Here is a 17712-nt window from a genome sequence, read left to right on the forward strand (position 1 = left end):
TCCTATAAACATGAAATAACACCCCTATAGTCACGTTTTAGAACATTAGTAGAGTCCTATAAACATGAAATAACACCCCTATAGTCCCGTTTTAGAACATTAGTAGAGTCCTATAAACATGAAATAACACCCCTATAGTCACGTTTTAGAACATTAGTACAGTCCTATAAACGTGAAATAACACCCCTATAGTCACGTTTTGGAACATTAGTAGAGTCCTATAAACGTGAAATAACACCCCTATAGTCCCGTTTTGGAACATTAGTAGAGTCCTATAAACATGAAATAACACCCCTATAGTCACATTTTAGAACATTAGTAGAGTCCTATAAACATGAAATAACACCCCTATAGTCCCGTTTTAGAACATTAGTAGAGTCCTATAAACATGAAATAACACCCCTATAGTCACGTTTTAGAACATTAGTACAGTCCTATAAACGTGAAATAACACCCCTATAGTCACGTTTTGGAACATTAGTAGAGTCCTATAAACGTGAAATAACACCCCTATAGTCCCGTTTTGGAACATTAGTAGAGTCCTATAAACATGAAATAACACCCCTATAGTCACGTTTTGGAACATTAGTAGAGTCTTATAAACATGAAATAACACCCCTATAGTCACGTTTACTGTTACGGTTCGGTCTGGGTCCCAATGCATAGAAAGACACAAAAATGAATTACACTTCTATTATTGTTTGTTTACTCCACATTGCTCGACAGTAATGCGCAGGAAATAGGATCACTGCAGGGACACAAGAGATAAACATAGCAAGCTAATTAGCTAGCTGATTAAAACTGCACCTTTTTTTGGAATTTTGCCAATCATTCACAATCCTTATTTATGATATGAACAACTGTCCCTCGTTTATGTGTGTTCTAAAGATACAAAAACAGATAAAAACAGCACAGATCATAACTGCATGTTTGGCGTCTCAAAACACGCGGCCCGCGGGCCAAATGTCACCCGCAGGACACTAGTTTGAAATAAAGGAAATAACCTGAAGGTCTAGGTCGGTTTAGGTCGCTAGCTCTCTAGTTTGCGAGTTAGCATGTGTCTCAAGACCCTGCAGTTGCGCAATATGTTGTAAATAAAAAGAGTATAAATGTGACTATAGTCGTGTTTTGTCATGTCTACAGGGCTCTAATAATGCTTTGTTCATTTTAATCTGAAAAAAATAATTTGTCTACCCACCAACTATATGTGGTTTCTTAAGTTTTTATTATTTGCTGTTTTATTATTATTATTAATTTATTTATTTATTACTGATTGATTGATTTTCTTTTATTCTTGATTTGTTTATTTATTTTTCATCTTATTTTGTGCAGAAAAATAAAAATTAAGATATTTGAGAACAGTGGAATGTTTTATCAGAGCTTTTATTGTAGAAAATCGGAACCAAAGCACTGAAAAAGTTTGTATATTTTTCTGTTTTTAATAAATGCGTTTTTTTGTTTTTTGGAAAACCTGATGCGGCCCAGCCTCGCCCAGACCCTAGCTCCAGTGGCCCCCAGGTAAATTGAGTTTGAGACCCCTGATATATATATGTTCATGTCTTTATGCTTCGCTGATAATGTTCTTTGGTCATGTGCATTTTGTTCCGTGGTCCTCGAAAGCACCATAGTTGTGTGCAGTGACTGGCTACACTGTGACTCCATTCCATCTGTTCATCAATCAGCTTACATTATCATTCATGAGGCATATACACTATGAGAGGGGGGTCGGGGGAGCAGACTGTATGTCAAAAATAGACATTTTAATAGGTGTACCAAAGGATCGTGGTTTACACTATTGGTCAACGAAAAAGTCATAATCTACTGTACTCTTATTTAAGTTGGGCTGTGGTGACTTCATTGGATGTCTTCACTACATTAACATAGCATTTTGTTATCCAGGTTCCAACAGATTAATACAACCACGCTTTTATTTTGAAGTTTACTTTTGCACTGAACAGGAAGTCACTGTGTGCACATTTTAATGTGGTGTAACTAGACAGTAGTTAAGTTGTCCTCATTTCATAATGATGAAGTTGACAGTACTACAACACATGTCAACATAAACTGAACGTTTATGTCGATGGCGACATATAGTAATGGAAAAAAACACAGTACTTGGGTTGGTGGATATTAACGAGTTGACTACATTAACATAGCATTTTGTTATCCAGTTTCCAACAGATTAATACTACCATGCTTTTATTTTGAAGTTTACTTTGGCACTGAACAGGAAGTCACTGTGTGCACATTTTAATGTAGTGTAAGTAGACAGTAGTTAAGTTGTCATTTCATAATGACGAAGTTGACAATACTACAACACATGTCAACATAAACTGAACGTTTATGTCAATGGCGACATATAGTAATAAAAAAAAACACAGTACTTGATGAGTTGGGTTGTTGACATAAACGTGTTCCACTGTATTGAAGAGTAAAAAGAGCTCTAAACTACGTGGGTTCATCTTCTCAGCTATAAAGTTTATGGTTTAGGAAGTGCGAGCAGATCATTTGTTTTATGATGGCGCTAACGTGCCTGCCCTTCACAGCAGATGAAGCTCTGGAAGTGGGACAAGGGCTATTTGGACAGGAATGGATGTGGATGTGTTAAATTTCTGCATGCATGATCAATGGGGTTGAATGGTGGCGGTATAGCGGTGGGGGGTGCACTAGGAAGGAGGTGGAGAACTAGCAGTGAGCACAGGGAAGAAAGTCTCACTCAAAGGAGAGACGGGACAGCGTGGATTGTATCTCATTACCAATCAGTAGTGCTTGCAGCTCTCTGCAATGTGTGCTACATGTGGCCCCATTTTGATAAACCCAAGCAAAAGGAGCGCTGGAGCATTAGTCACAGCAGCGACTGAACCGCTGGGAATGCACACACCCACACTGCCCTCTGTATGCTTTAGTGAAGACTTTCCTGTGAAAAGCAACAATGAGACTTAATTACAGGTCAGTGGCATGTCTCGGAGAGATAGAGCCAGCTCTGTTACCGGTCCAAATACAGTATAATGCCATCTTCCCAAGGGTGGGGTGGCGTAACAGGAGCTCTGCACAAAAAAAGGTGCTGATAGGCTGAACCTGAGAATGGTATAAGGTGAGCCAGGCCAGGAAAGCGAGTGTTTCACATGAAAGAACAAGAAAGATTTGTTCATGCAAAAAAAGGGTTTTCTCCCTTTGCGTTCTGCCTTTTTCTTTCCTGTACTTTCTTTGTGAGACTTAAGTGTCCACCATGGAGGAATCTTGTGTTTGCAAGATTTTTATTAACTAAAAATAGTCTAAAACAGGGGTCTCAAACTCAATTTACCTGGGGGCCGCTGGAGCTAGGGTCTGGGCAAGGCTTGGGCCGCATCAGGTTTTCCAAAAAAAAAAAAAAAACGCATTTATTAAAAACAGAAAAATATACAAACTTTTTCAGTGCTTTGGTTCCGATTTTCTACAATAAAAGCTCTGATAAAACATTCCACTGTTCTCAATTTTTTAATAAATGTTTATTTTTATGCACAAAATAAGATGAAAAATAAATAAACAAATCAAGAATAAAGAAAATCAGTAATAAATAAATATAATAATAATACGGCAAATAATAAAAACTTAAGAAACCACAGTTGGTGGGTAGACAAATTACTTTTTTCAGATTAAAATGAACAAAGCATTATTAGAGCCCTGTAGACATGACAAAACACGACTATAGTCACATTTATACTCTTTTTATTTGCAACATATTGCGCAACTGCAGGGTCTTGAGACTCATGCTAACTCGCAAACTAGAGAGCTAGCGACCTAAACGGTAGCCTTCAAGTTATTTCCTTTAAACTTAAATAGCCAAAAACTTACCACTTCCACACGGATAGGGAGGATAACTATTAACAGTTATTTAACCTTTAACATGAACATTAATCAAACGTAATAATTTTTTCTGGGTACATGATACCATACAGCATCCATATCAAACTTGTGTGGGCCGCACTAACATTAAACTTTCATATCAAGGCGGGGGCCTCAAACTAGTGTCCTGCGGGCCGCGTGTTTGAGACCCCTGGTCTTTAAAAAAAAAAAAAAAAAGGAGAAATCCGGCAACTTTGCTTATTATGCCTTTTTATGTTAAGAAGAACATTTGACGGACAGTAGTAACAAGAAAGAATCTAATGTAGTAATTACAATCGTCACATTTATTCAAAATTTTGTGGGTTGGGAGAGCGTGCAATAAACACATTAGATTTTATGGGCGTATCAATCACTCATAGATTTTTGCCATTTGCTATTTGACCCCTGGGAAAAACTGCTGCATCAATAAAAGTAGCATAAATATATGTATATTTTGTGTATAACTACCCAAATTAAATCCATGAGTTTTAAATTGAACCACAAAAAATAATAATAAGTTAAAAAGCTCAATTTACATTAAAAAAATGCCATTAATTGCAACATCTACCTGCACTGCAGTGCACAATCTAAAGCTGTAACTAGCAGATCAGTATAGCTTTGTGGATGGACCAATAGCGCCCTCTAGTGTAGAACAGAACAGGTGAAGTCTGCAGTTAATGTAGTATAGTACAAGAGACTAATTTAAAATTTGTCACATGATCTGATTCCATTTTGAATGTTGATATTTAACAACAGATGACTTAGACTTAGACTTGGAATTAGTACACTTTGTCCAATGAGAGGGGAGATCAGACCTTTAAACTTTTCTACAGACTTCCCTGTTTTTTGCAATTTTTTTTTTTAGAACTAATTGTTTGTTGAACTGCACTTTGGTCACTGTTGGGGATCGAGGGAGAGAGGACAAAGTTCAAGGCGGGGGGGAGGAGGAGGGGAGAAGAGGAAGAAGGTTGAAAAAATAAGTGACCTTTGAAAGCTAAACAGCAGGTGGAGAGCCAAAACCAAGGCAGCCTCGGGACTCCTCGTGAGGAAAGTCAACATAAGAAAAAAAATGAAAGTATATCTTTTTTCTACAAAAATGGCCCATCTGTCTCAGCTCTGAGTGTAAACGGCACATGAGAGTTTGTTTGCAAAGCGGCAGCAGGTAAAGCGTCAAGAGTAATGGAGGGTGAGGAGAAGGCGAAGCCAAGCCGTTTGACTGCCCTTCAGGAGCAGCTAGTCTGGGCCCTGCTGGAATCGGGCCTCTCCAGGGAGGTCTTGGTCCACGCCGTGGGAGAGCTGGAACGTGACAGGGGCAATGGCACTGAAAAAGGAGAGCGGGGGGACGGGGAGAGCTCCGAGGAGGGAGAAATGGACTACCCACCGCCGATATTCCGAGATTTGGACAAACTTCCTCCAGAGGAGGCGTCCAAACTGAGGGCCGAAGTGGAACGGCTTCTGCTGTAAGTAGAGTCCATGAATGAAGAATTTGGAAAATATCTAAAAAAAAAATGATGCTGTGTTTATTTCCCCTCCTCATCGCTTTTACCTTCTCCTTGAAGAGCCTTTAGAACCCAAGAAGTGAAAGTTATCTGATGGTCCCAAGCACAGTTCCCCTCTCTACCCAATTCCTCCCTCCTTCTCCTGCTCTGTCTGTCTCACTCTAGCGCCTGGGTCCAATTTAAAGAGGGTTCCTCCTTTTCTAGTTACTAATTACCCACCCCATCATTATTCTGTGCTCAATTCTTAATAAATAAGCTACAGGCTACAGTACATGCATGCATAGGTGAAGATTAATGGAGAAAGGCTGGTCCTGAGAGCCAATGTTTACGTTAGTGAGCTATCGCTATATTCTATTTTAACAACTGATTTCCAACTCTATCTCTCTTTTTTTTTAAATAACTTATATATTAAAATGTACAGAATATAATTTTACTGTAAATCAAATATTGTGGTTGACGTCCTCAGTGGGATTGTTTATTTTTTCGTCTATTGGTGACTTACTATTAGAAACATAGGGCTTTCCACAGTAAATGTTATGTATGTTCTTTTCTACACTGGACTTTGCTCATGTGTGCTTACTCTTATCTCGCTATGTCAATAGTCCCCTCCATGCTGCTCTCCAAGTCATCGCGTCTGGCATCTGTTGGGAGGTTATCCCTTACATTGGTCTTTATGTTGAGAAAATTAAAAAAATTACATATAATGTTGATGAAAGACATTTATAAATAAGCCATTTTGGCTTTTTTTTTGCTTCCATACAGGCTGCACGGTGGTCTAGTGGTTAGCGCGCAGACCTCACAGCTAGGAGACCAGGGTTCAATTCCACCCTCGGCCATCTCTGTGTTGAGTTTACATGTTTTCCACGGGTTCAAAAACATGCTAGGTTAATTGCCGACTCCAAATTGTCCATAGGTATGAATGTGAGTGTGAATGGTTGTTTGTCTATATGTGCCCTGTGATTGGCTGGTGACCAGTCCAGGGTGTACCCCGCCTCTCGTCCGAAGACAGCTGGGATAGGCTCCAGCACCCCCCGCGACCTTCGTGAGGAAAAGCGGCAGAAAATGAATGAATGAATGAATGCTTCAATACAGGCTACACGGCGGTCGAGTGGTTAGCGCGTCAACCTCACAGCTAGGAGACCAGGGTTCAATTCCACCCTCGGCCATCTCTGTGTTGAGTTTGCATGTTTTCCACGGGTTCCTCCCACATTCCAAAAACATGCTAGGTTAATTGCCGACTCCAAATTGTCCATAGGTATGAATGTGAGTGTGAATGGTTGTTTGTCTATATGTGCCCTGTGATTGGCTGGCGACCAGTCCAGGGTGTACCCCGCCTCTCGTCCGAAGACAGCTGGGATAGGCTCCAGCACCCCCCGCGACCTTCATGAGGAAAAGCGGCAGAAAATGAATGAAAGCTTCAATACAGGCTGCACGGCGGTCGAATGGTTAGCGCGCCAACCTCACAGCTAGGAGACCAGGGTTCAATTCCACCCTCGGCCATCTCTGTGTTGAGTTTGCATGTTCTCCCCATGCATCCGGGTACTCCGGTTTCCTCCCACATTCCAAAAACATGCTAGGTTAATTGGCGACTCCAAATTGTCCATAGGTATGTACTTTTTCTCAGCTGTCCTTTTGGAAGATAAAGATGACTTTTTCATATGTATTTACTTCAAATAGAGAGGACCCCTGGCATGTTGCAAAAATGGTGAAAAGCTACATGCAGCAACACAATCTGCCGCAGAGAGAAGTGGTAGAATCCACGGGACTCAACCAGTCGCACCTCTCTCAGCATCTCAACAAAGGCACGCCTATGAAGAACCAGAAGAGAGCTGCACTGTACAGCTGGTATGTCAAGAAGCAGTGTGAAATCAGCCAGCGTGAGTATAATATCTGCTTTTTCTTTTGTGTCGTGTGAGGCTGGAAATATAAGAGCATCTTTCTTGTTACCTGCTAGAATTCACCAATGCCAAACACGGCTTCAAGTCTGCAGAGGACCCAAGTGAAGATAGCAGGAAAGGTCGGAGGAACAGGTTCAAATGGGGACCAGCATCCCTCCAGATTCTTTTCCATGCCTACGAACGACAGAAAAACCCCAGCAAGGAGGAAAGAGAAGGCTTGGTGGAGGAGTGTAACAGGTGGGACACACAGGAAGTACAAAAGTAATGGTAATGGTTTTATTTCATTTGAACATGCATCAGATTACAATTGAATGCATCACATAATCAGTTCACAGTTCCAAAAGGAACTGTCCAAAAGGAGTAGGAAGAAGCAAAGCTTGTTAAATCCTACCCCTCCATCTGGTACTTTTACAATCAGTAACTGTTCATTTGTTCACTTCCTGCTTTCCTAATATAGTTTATGTTTTTGTTTTTTTTGTACTTTGTATTTTTTAACATAGTCCTAGCATATAAGTGTTTCAAATTCAGTTCTTCCCTGAGATCATATTTCTATTATTTCTAGTATTGGATGACATTTTTAGGTTTCCAGCTCATATTTTCATCTATTGTGATCCCCAGAAATGTATTTGCCTTCACCCGTTCAATGTCTAGACCAGCGGTGGGAAAACTACGGCCCGGGGGCCACATCCGGCCCGCCAAGTGTTTGAATACGGCCCGCCCAATCTTTCCAAAGTATTTCATTTAAACTCAACATACAACCTGGCATCATGGCCTGAGCCAACCTTTTGATGGTTTTATCAATTTCGTTTTTTGACATGGTCTGTTGTTTACAAAGTGCTCCTGAAAAAAGGGACACAAGCACATAATGATAATAATAATAATAATTATTATTATTATTAGATTATTATTAGATTATTATAATTATTATTAGAACTATTATGATTATTATAATTATTATATTAATGCTAATTATTATATTAATTATATATAATATTATTGTTATATTTGCATATTTTACATAATAATAATAATATAATAATTATTATTTTAATTTTATTGTAATTTTTTTACAGATACAATAATACCAGGTAGACTGTTACGTGTAAAATATATAGTCTGCCCCCCCCCCCCCCCCCCTGTAAATTTTGTCATATCAATGCGGCCCGCGAGTCAAAAAGTTTGCCCACCCCTGGTCTAGACAGTCTATTTGTATTTGCTGGTATGTGTCCTTTCTGCTGTTACCAAACAGCATAATTTTAGTTTTACTTAGGTTCAATGACAATCTATTATCATCAAACCATCTTTTTAGTGTGACCATTTCTTCTCTGACCTAATATGAATATGATTAATTTCAACATAAAAGTTGGTGTATCAAAACAGCTGCTTTAGTTTTAGAGGAATTAAACAATGCATTTACTGATGAAGTCATCGACACCTGTACTGCATAGTACTAAGAGCTGTTTCTCATATTTTGGTTCCAAGTTCAACTCTGGACCGTTCATTTAAAAAGGAAATCACTATGCCTCTGCCTTCCCCAGGGCAGAATGTCTGCAGAGGGGGGTGTCCCCTTCCCAGCTTGCTGGCCTGGGCTCCAACCTGGTCACCGAAGTCAGGGTGTACAACTGGTTTGCCAACCGCCGAAAAGAGGAAGCCTTCCGGCACAAGCTGGCTCTCGACACGCCTTTCACTGGCCAACCTGCTTCTTCATCAAACGCCAACCTTCCTTCAAGTCCAGAGCTCAGTAATAATCTTAAATTATCAAATGGCAAAGATGGTTTTACCTTTAAAAATAGTAAAAAACTATTTCTATGGTGGCTTTGGTCTACTACAGTATGCAGTATAGAAACACAAGTAATTGATTTGCCAGCAAAAACATGTGACACACGGCTAGCTAGCCCAAAACCCTCCTGCTACTTAAAACTCTTGCAATTTCAGATCAACATTTGCAATAAAAGTGACCAGATTAGTGATTACATTTTGTTCCAGATCACCCCTCCTCTTCTCTCTTCGATTGCCATTATTCACTTCAAACTTCACTTTAAGCCCTAAATATGTCTTACATATGGATTATTAATGTAAGATTAATGTACAGATGGAATTAGGATGGGCGGCACGGCGGTCTAGTGGTTAACACGCAGACCTCACAGCTAGGAGACCAGGGTTCAATTCCACCCTCTGCCATCTCTGTGTGGAGTTTGCATGTTCTCCCCGTGCATGCGTGGGTTTTCTCCGGGTACTCCGGTTTCCTCCCACATTCCAAAAACATGCTAGGTTAATTGGCCACTCCAAATTGTCCATAGGTATGAATGTGAGTGTGAATGGTTGTTTGTCTATATGTGCCCTGTGATTGGTGTAACCCGTCCTCTCGCCTGAAGACAGCTGGGATAGGCTCCAGCTAATGGAATTAGGATCAACTCAGTCATCAGGCTAGCGCTAGCTAGTGCTTCTGTAGCCAAACAAACGTTGACGAAAAAACATTGTCAGTGAAGCATAAAGACATAAACATGTATGTATGTTGTACATAAACCTTCATTACCTTCATTGTCATATCCAGTATTTATACAGTAAATGATTAACGATTTATAGTGAGTGAAAAAAAACTTTTCAGGGAAAAGGATCCACTGTATGTTTGTTTCCTTCATGTAGACATTTAGCAGTGTAACAAACAGTGACTTTGCCTGTCAATCTTTTTCCCAGATGTCAAATACAGCCATCAAATCCCATGTGACACCCTGAGCTCAACCAGAGGTAATGGAGGGGAAATTGTGGGCCGCCTTGTCGCTAGTCCTGTCCAACTGGAGCCGAGCCACACACTCCTCGAGAGCCACCCTGCCAAACTGGTACAGTACGGGTGTACGGCATGTTACAGTATGCCCGTCCACTTTGCTGACAAGCTGCCAAACGAGTGCCATCATGACCAAGTTGTCATCTGGTCTTAGGTATCCAGCGGAGGCCCACTTCCCCCCGTAAGCACTCTGACCTCACTGCACAATATGTCTTCCTCCCCTGCATCTTCACAAGGTCTCATCATGGCGTCCTTGCCCAGCGTCATGAGCTTAGGAGAATCCTCGCTTCTTATCGGTAACCACCGGAGCTTTTAAAGATGAATTCCTTACTTGAAGTACTACAAGTAATATTCATTTCGCCGATCAGGTCTGGCCTCAACACAACCTCAAACCATACCTGTCATAAACAACATGGGAGGTGGGTTCACGACCCTCCAGCCGATTTCTTTCCAGCAGCAGCTTCACGCCTCAGCGCAGCAGCCGATGCCACAGCAGCTCCAGAGTCACATGGGTGCCAGTCCTTTTATGCTACCGAGTCACAGTAAGGGTGCAGTATCAAGTACTGGAAAGTACTAGAGAGCGACGTTTAATGTGCCTGCTTTTCATGATAGTGTATAACAAGACTGAATCGCCTCAGTACCCTTCATCCAGTCTGCTGTCCCAGGCCATGGTCATCGCCGACAGCAACAGTTTGGGCACACTGACCAGCCTCGCATCTGTTCGACAGGTGAATGTCCAAGATACAAAATCATCACAGAGAATGATCACATTGTGATGAAATTTCTGAAATTCCTTTTTCTATTTTTCAGATTCTATCAGCAGATCCTGAAGAGCACACAGACCCTTCAATGCAAGAAAGTTCTCTGCACCTGCAGCCCCACACACCTGTACCAGGTAGACAAATGCTAGTGCGGGTTAGACAATGACATGGAACCTCTGGTCTGGTTTCTGTTGTAATGGAAGCAGGTTCTTGGCATTGCAGTTAACGAAGATGATTGGTGTAATTTGCCCGAATTCAGCTGGGATAGGCTCCAGCATATCACAGCCAGTCACAGGCAAGCTTGGAGTCACTTTACACCAGGCGTCTCAAACACGTGGCCCGCGGGCCAAATGTGGCCCGCAGGACACTAGTTTGAGGCCCCTGCCTTGATATGAAAGTTTAATGTTAGTGCGGCCCGCACAAGTTTGATATGGATGCTGTATGGTATCATGTACCTAGAAAAAGGTATTACGTTTGATTAATGTTCATGTTAAAGGTTAAATAACTGTTAATAGTTATCCTCCCTATCCGTGTGGAAGTGGTAAATTTTTGGCTATTTAAGTTTAAAGGAAATAACTTGAAGGCTACCGTTTAGGTCGCTGGCTCTCTAGTTTGCGAGTTAGCATGTGTCTCAAGACCCTGCAGTTGCGCAATATGTTGTAGATAAAAGAAGTATAAATGTGATTATAGTCGTGTTTTGTCATGTCTACAGGGCTCTAATAATGCTTTGTTCATTTTAATCTGAAAAAAATAATTTCTACCCACCAAGTATATGTGGTTTCTTAAGTTTTTATTATTTGCCGTTTTATTATTATATTTATTTATTTATTATTGATTTATTTTCTTTATTCTTGATTTGTTTATTTATTTTTCATCTTATTTTGTGTAGAAAAATAAAAAGTATATAAAAAAGTAAAGTAAATAAAAAGACATTTGAGAACAGTGGAATGTTTTATCAGAGTTTTTCTTGTAGAAAATTGGAACCAAAGCGAAGTTTTTTAAATTTTTTTGTTTTTAATGAATGCGTTTTTTTTGTTATTTTTTTTTGAAAACCTGATGCGGCCCAGTCTCACCCAGACTCGAACTCCAGTGGCCCCCCCAAGTAAATTGAGTTTGAGACTCCTGATTTACACCAAGCAGCTGCAGATATTGAGCTCTCGTATTAGGCAGGACCCTCTGCATCTCTTGAACCATCTGTTCCAGTACCTGCCATCGGGACAGAGTGGTGGTCCCAAAATGCAGAACTAAGTGATTCAGGGACAGTTTTATCCCAGCGGCAATTGTCTTTCTTAACAGCATGTCCCGTTGTCAATAAGGACAATGAACTCACACCTTTTCATCTTTAATAACTTATTTTACTGAGTGTAGTGTGTGTCGCTGATATGCATCTTTGGCACTAATTTACCGATAGCTATTAATAAGGAAACCTGACCTGAAAATTATGTCTTATAAATAAATCATCGACATGTAAGATAAAGTGCAGTGTTGAAATTGGGGGCGGGGGGGCATCAGAAAATTTCAGGAGAGGTGCAGCAGCTTGAGAAAAAGTTATACAATAAAATGGGCTTCAGGGCAAATTATGAATTTAGGATCTTTTGAAGACATTATTGTTGTGTTTCTTGTTTTACACACATATCATAGCCACTGCTCAGAAGACATGAAGAGCAAAATGTGTATTTTTGGATTATTTAACTAGCTTTATCTCAACCAAAATACATGCTATGTAATAAAACCATGCATCACTTGACATCGGATAAACATCCCTTCCTTCAACAGTCCCTATTTAATTGATTTTGCTCAGCAACATATCCTGGTTTTGTGCTTCTTTTACTTGTACATTAGATGTATTATTGTCACATTTCTGGTTCCTGAAGCTTAACTGCGTTGTCTGTAGAGTACAGTTGTGCAAATGCCCACATAAATGACGCATGTCCTTGCTCTTCAACAGCATCCAGCCAGAGCCCAGATCTGTATCCTGCCTCCCAAGCAGAGAGCCACCAGTCTCACCTCATGTCACCTTCACCAACAGACATTAGTTCCTACATTCCTACACAGATGGTCTCGACTGCACAGTAGGAATGTTGTTGTTGTTGTTTTGGAGCCCTCTGACTTGATACATCCGCAAATTCTGATGATTATAAAATAATTTTAGGTTTCAAAAAGTGTAACATCTTCATTACACAAATAAGGATCACTGTTGGAGATGATTTGCTTTGTACACAAACAGAAAAATGAAAAATTACACCAAAATTTATTTTTATTTAAATATTTTTTATAACTTTGGCAAATGGTGTTAACTTAGAACCTCTAAACTCAACATCATGTGTTTTAAAACTATTTTTGAACACTGTTTTTGCGAAATAGTATTAAAAAGGGCTTATGTTTTTTTATATTTTACAAAAATTTACTGTCAACATGACTATTTACTAAGAGTAAAGGTATATGGCCACCTTCGTTTGAGGTTCGTAGAAAAATAAATCAGAGCTAGAAACTTAAAGTCTCAGTTTAAATCTTTTGTATCGTCATTCTGTTGCTTTTTCTTTTTCCGTTTGACTTTGTGGTGTTCCTGTTGTGAGACTGCAAGCTCTGTGTTGCTTTGAGCACCAGAAGGTCCATCGCAGTCCGCATGCGTTCTTCCTGCATCATCTAGCTGCCGCTTCTTCTTCTTCTTTTTCTTCTTCTTAGCAAGGGTGTCGTCTTCATCATCGGACTTGATCTTTTCCGAGTGTGGAGTTTGGGCTGCCGGTGAGGAGGGCAAAAGATGGTTGAATGACACCGCTGCCTCCTTCAGCCTCATTTCCATCTCACTGTCGCTGTCACTGGACCCAAAGAAAATGTATATTGTTGCATTAAGACGCATACATCTTGACCACCTTCCTCACTTCCCTCAGCATCATGTCCATGTTTTTCTTCCCTTATCTCAGCTTTTATTAACAAACTCAACCTTGTCTAGAAAAAATAATCTCAAGTTCTCCTGTGAACGTGTAATGACCACATTTCCACTACTGATGTTCTGCCAAGATTATCTGCAGTCTGTAAATGCGGTGCCCTCACATCCGGCTTCTGAGCTCCACGGTGCCAGCAGTGGCTCTAACAAAGTGTGTCCGACAATGAGTGCTCCTCCTGGAGTAGGCGAGGTTGGAGTTTGAACACGGTAAGTCAGGGGTCTCCGGTCAGTAGCGCCTAAACACTTTTCAATTAGCGCTCCAAAGACTTTATTCATTTATTATCAACTCCTACACCCACTAAATTAGGAAGTGTTGTTCTCTGAAAGTAGTCGGAAATACAGCTGGAATAGGATCAGATTCTGGAAGATCAATGTTTTCTGTACTGGTTATTGTGTGTAGTTGCTCTTTAGGAGTCCACAACTCATTACAAAGTGTTGAAAAATGAGCATAAGAGGGCCCACTTTTGCACACACGAGTTGTGATGAACTAGAATGGAGTGAGGAATTCAGGAATTAACTGCTTATATCTGCTTATATAAATTTTTTTATCAAAGATTTTAGATTTCAACAGTGGTGCCAACGGACAAATCTCTGCATTTTGTCTCCACTCCAGAATCCAATCCATCCCAAAGAGGGTCAAATATGTTTCCCCCCCCCAAAATGTTATAGTTTCATTGTGAAATGAAACTATAAACTAAATATGTGAAATACAAAACATGAGTTGTAGATACCAGCATTTTGTTAATGTTCTGATAAACAAGCATATTGACTTTGTTTGGGTTGAAATAACCTATGAAAATAAATGTTACAACTACTTTAGCAGGACTAGTTTTCCCTCAAAATATGGTTGTTTATATGTGCTCTGTGATTGGCTGGCGACCAGTCCAGAGTGTGCCACACCTCTCACCTGAAGACGGCTGGCATAGGCTCCAGCATAGTCTAAAAACTGGATGAATGGTTTTCCCTCAAAATGTGATTTCATTCTACTTTGTACTAAATTGTGGTTGTTCAACTTCTCCTGAAGAGTACATTTTGATGAATTATTCCTATTCATTTGCTAATTCAGAGGACCTTGTGGGAATTCTCCATGTATACAAAAATGTGTGCATGTGTGTGTTGATGTAGGAAAACAAACCTCGAGCTGGGAATAGGTCGACGTTTTACAGGAGGATGGGGATCATCTGCTGGCTGTCCTGGGATTGAGGTAGAGAATAGACGAAACCCTACAAGAGCAGCAACACATTTGACCACCATCAACATACAACAATGTAGAAAACCAGCAAACACTGAAAGAGAACATTAACTTTACCTTTGTCATTATCGCCAGAATCTGCAGTCTTACAAATTGATATCTCAGTCGGGACGTCTGATAAGTGACTGAGCCAAATACATATTGTGAAAATACAGGTCAAAACAACAAGTATACAGTAGAAAGTATAACCTAGCGAATCTACTCTATTAGATTGCTTACCTGTCAAGAAATTGTCCGAGCTTTTTGGCGACATGAGTTTGAAATCCCTGGGTGACCTGGAGCTCGTTACCATCATGTTCATGGTCAGCAACGACAACTCTGTTTCACAGCAACAAAATAGTCATCACATACATAACCCACCCACAAAAGGTTGAGAATATTCAGCTTTTGTGTGAATTTTCAGATCCTTGCTGCCATATAGTGTAATTAGATGACGTAGCAATAAAACCAACATCCAAACATACAGGTTCAAATTTGATTACATTTACTACTATAACTGGTACAACTGTATGCTAGCTGTGCAAATTCTATAATGAACTTACCGTTTGGATTGTTTCGCATTTCCATTACCTACAAATAAACACAGACAGAGGAATTAAGATATTTTACAGCTCTTAACCGTAAAGCACGGCAGCCAAATAAAGTAGCGACCATTTCAACATTGGTGTTTTCTAAAACAACTTTAGCATACGGTTATTTATTTACAGTTTAGGTTGACGAATACAGGTTGAAGAATAACAGAAGAAAACGTACCAGTTGTACCACTTTTCTTGGCATCCCATACTGCCTCCTGAAATCTTTTAAGGTCTTCGTCGTCACTGCAACTGGAGTCCCTCTCAACAATTACCGTCTTCACTGCTTTGCCCGCCATGACAGCACACGTGCTGCAAATGTTTCCTGTTTGTAGCTGAGGATTGTGGGTAACGTAGTCCATCTTCTGTAACCACAGCATTTAAACCATAATACTTTAGTCTAGTGCACAGGTCGGGTATGGAGGACCAAATGGGACAGAATTAAGTAAATCAATAAATCTTTAAATAATTATTTGAAAGTGTCATAACTTAATGAAAGCAATACATCGATGTTTAAATGATTTATTAAATGTGTAATGAATTAAATAAATAAACACACATTTAAGTGTGTCTTGATATGCGTCATTAAATAATTAAAATACCAGTTCATTTAATGTAAACATATATTTTGAACACGTAATTATTTAATACTTATTTCACTATTTAATACAATGTCGATTTATTTTTTAAACCAATTATTTCATTATTCAGGTCAATGATTCATTATTTATTTAATTATTTTCACTTAGTATTATTACAGGAAGTGTATGGGAAAATTCCAACAAAAATATTTATGTGATGACAGAAATTCCATGATTCCATTTGATGATTCCAAATGAATTAATTTCTTGTTGGTATAGATTTAAGTTAAAGTACTGTATACTGCATGTAAGGTTTTTTTTAGATATTTAATAGTGTAAATGTTAAAACATTTTGGAATTTTTTTCAATTAAAATTAGATTGAGACTGCAAAAATAGCCTTTGGCACATTTACATTATACCCATTGTGTGTTACTTATAAAGGTCTTAAGACAAAAGTCATTTTATTTGCAAAAGTAGTTTATTATTCATTAGAGAGAGTCAATGCAAACGGAACCCAAACAGGCCCATTTTTTTGTTAGCTGTTGTGTTTTTCCATATATACAAAGAAAACAATCACCATTTTTAAGCATTGAGATAATCATATGGCGCACAACTGAATGATTGGCAAAACCATTTCCTCCAAACTACAATACAGGAGCAATTGAACTGCAGTCATCAACACCCTCACATTTTACATCCACTAATGTTCATTCAGCTAAAACAAAAAAAGTAAACTACATACTACTGTTTCTGAACTAGCACAGGTTATTACAGCAGCACATTTTTACATCAGTCAGTGAGTTTATGAAACATATTTAATTCATTTTCCTTTTCCCACACAGAGGTCCTGCATAAGAGAGCATATATAAAATACATATATTCCTATCAGACTGGATGTAAGCAGCACCTCTCTGCAGTTTTCTCTCGTATGTGAATGTCATTGTTTCCCAGCAACGGGCTAAAAGGCACATGAAGTTGATGTTGTAACAGATGCTAAAAAGAAGTCCAAATCATAAAATAATTTGTTGTTCATCAAAATTCAAAATTATCTTGCAGCTCTTTTTGTTATACCAATCATTGCCAGGGTGGGAATAAGAGAAAGTGTATTTATATTATTTAAATAGGAAAATAAAATGAATCTTGCAAAAATAATAATGAATACAATCAAACCAGAAATGACTATGTCCATTGGTTTCAGCTATCCAACCAAATGTGTTATTTTTTTTCAGGACGAGAAAGTCCTCTTAAACAAGGTTATATGAAGCACACCCATCTTAAATAAGCGACACAATAGTACCAGCCAAACTGATATAAATGAATATTTAAAAAGAACAATACTTTACAAGTTCTACTAACTGCTTCTTATTCCTTAAGGGAAGCAATTGTCACTTGAGAAGGTAGTTTAAAAGGGACCTATTGTGCTCATTTTTCAACCATTTGTGTGGTCTCCTATAGAGCAGCTACACACAATAACCGTTCTTGATCTTCCAGAATATACACCTAGCTCTATTTCCTTTGCTTTGCGCTTCCTGCCAAAGCAGCCTGTTTCAAT

General features: G+C 39.2%; 2 protein-coding genes across 2 annotated transcripts; one reads left to right on the top strand and one right to left on the bottom strand.

The window, feature by feature from the left end:
- The first annotated feature begins 4794 nt into the window (after nt 1–4794).
- Nucleotides 4795–13487, top strand: hnf1a (HNF1 homeobox a). The gene is made up of 10 exons (XM_058071185.2): nt 4795–5324; nt 7041–7240; nt 7318–7498; nt 8800–9002; nt 9959–10101; nt 10201–10342; nt 10415–10588; nt 10659–10774; nt 10857–10941; nt 12756–13487. Exons 1-10 carry the CDS (start codon nt 5044–5046, stop codon nt 12881–12883), a joined length of 1653 nt encoding a protein of 550 aa, XP_057927168.2. The 5' UTR covers nt 4795–5043; the 3' UTR covers nt 12884–13487.
- lg3h12orf43 (linkage group 3 C12orf43 homolog) lies at nt 12593–15976 on the bottom strand. The gene is made up of 6 exons (XM_058071187.2): nt 15760–15976; nt 15549–15576; nt 15226–15324; nt 15064–15131; nt 14890–14977; nt 12593–13626 (listed from the first exon to the last, which is right to left on the bottom strand). The coding sequence occupies exons 1-6, from the start codon at nt 15956–15958 to the stop codon at nt 13308–13310; spliced, it is 801 nt and encodes a 266-aa protein (XP_057927170.2). The 5' UTR covers nt 15959–15976; the 3' UTR covers nt 12593–13307.
- Nucleotides 15977–17712: the final 1736 nt, after the last annotated feature.

This window comes from Doryrhamphus excisus, linkage group LG3, assembly GCF_037039965.1.
Source record: "Doryrhamphus excisus strain RoL-2023G ecotype Guam linkage group LG3, RoL_Dexc_Guam_v1.1, whole genome shotgun sequence".
NCBI lineage: Eukaryota > Metazoa > Chordata > Actinopteri > Syngnathiformes > Syngnathidae > Doryrhamphus > Doryrhamphus excisus.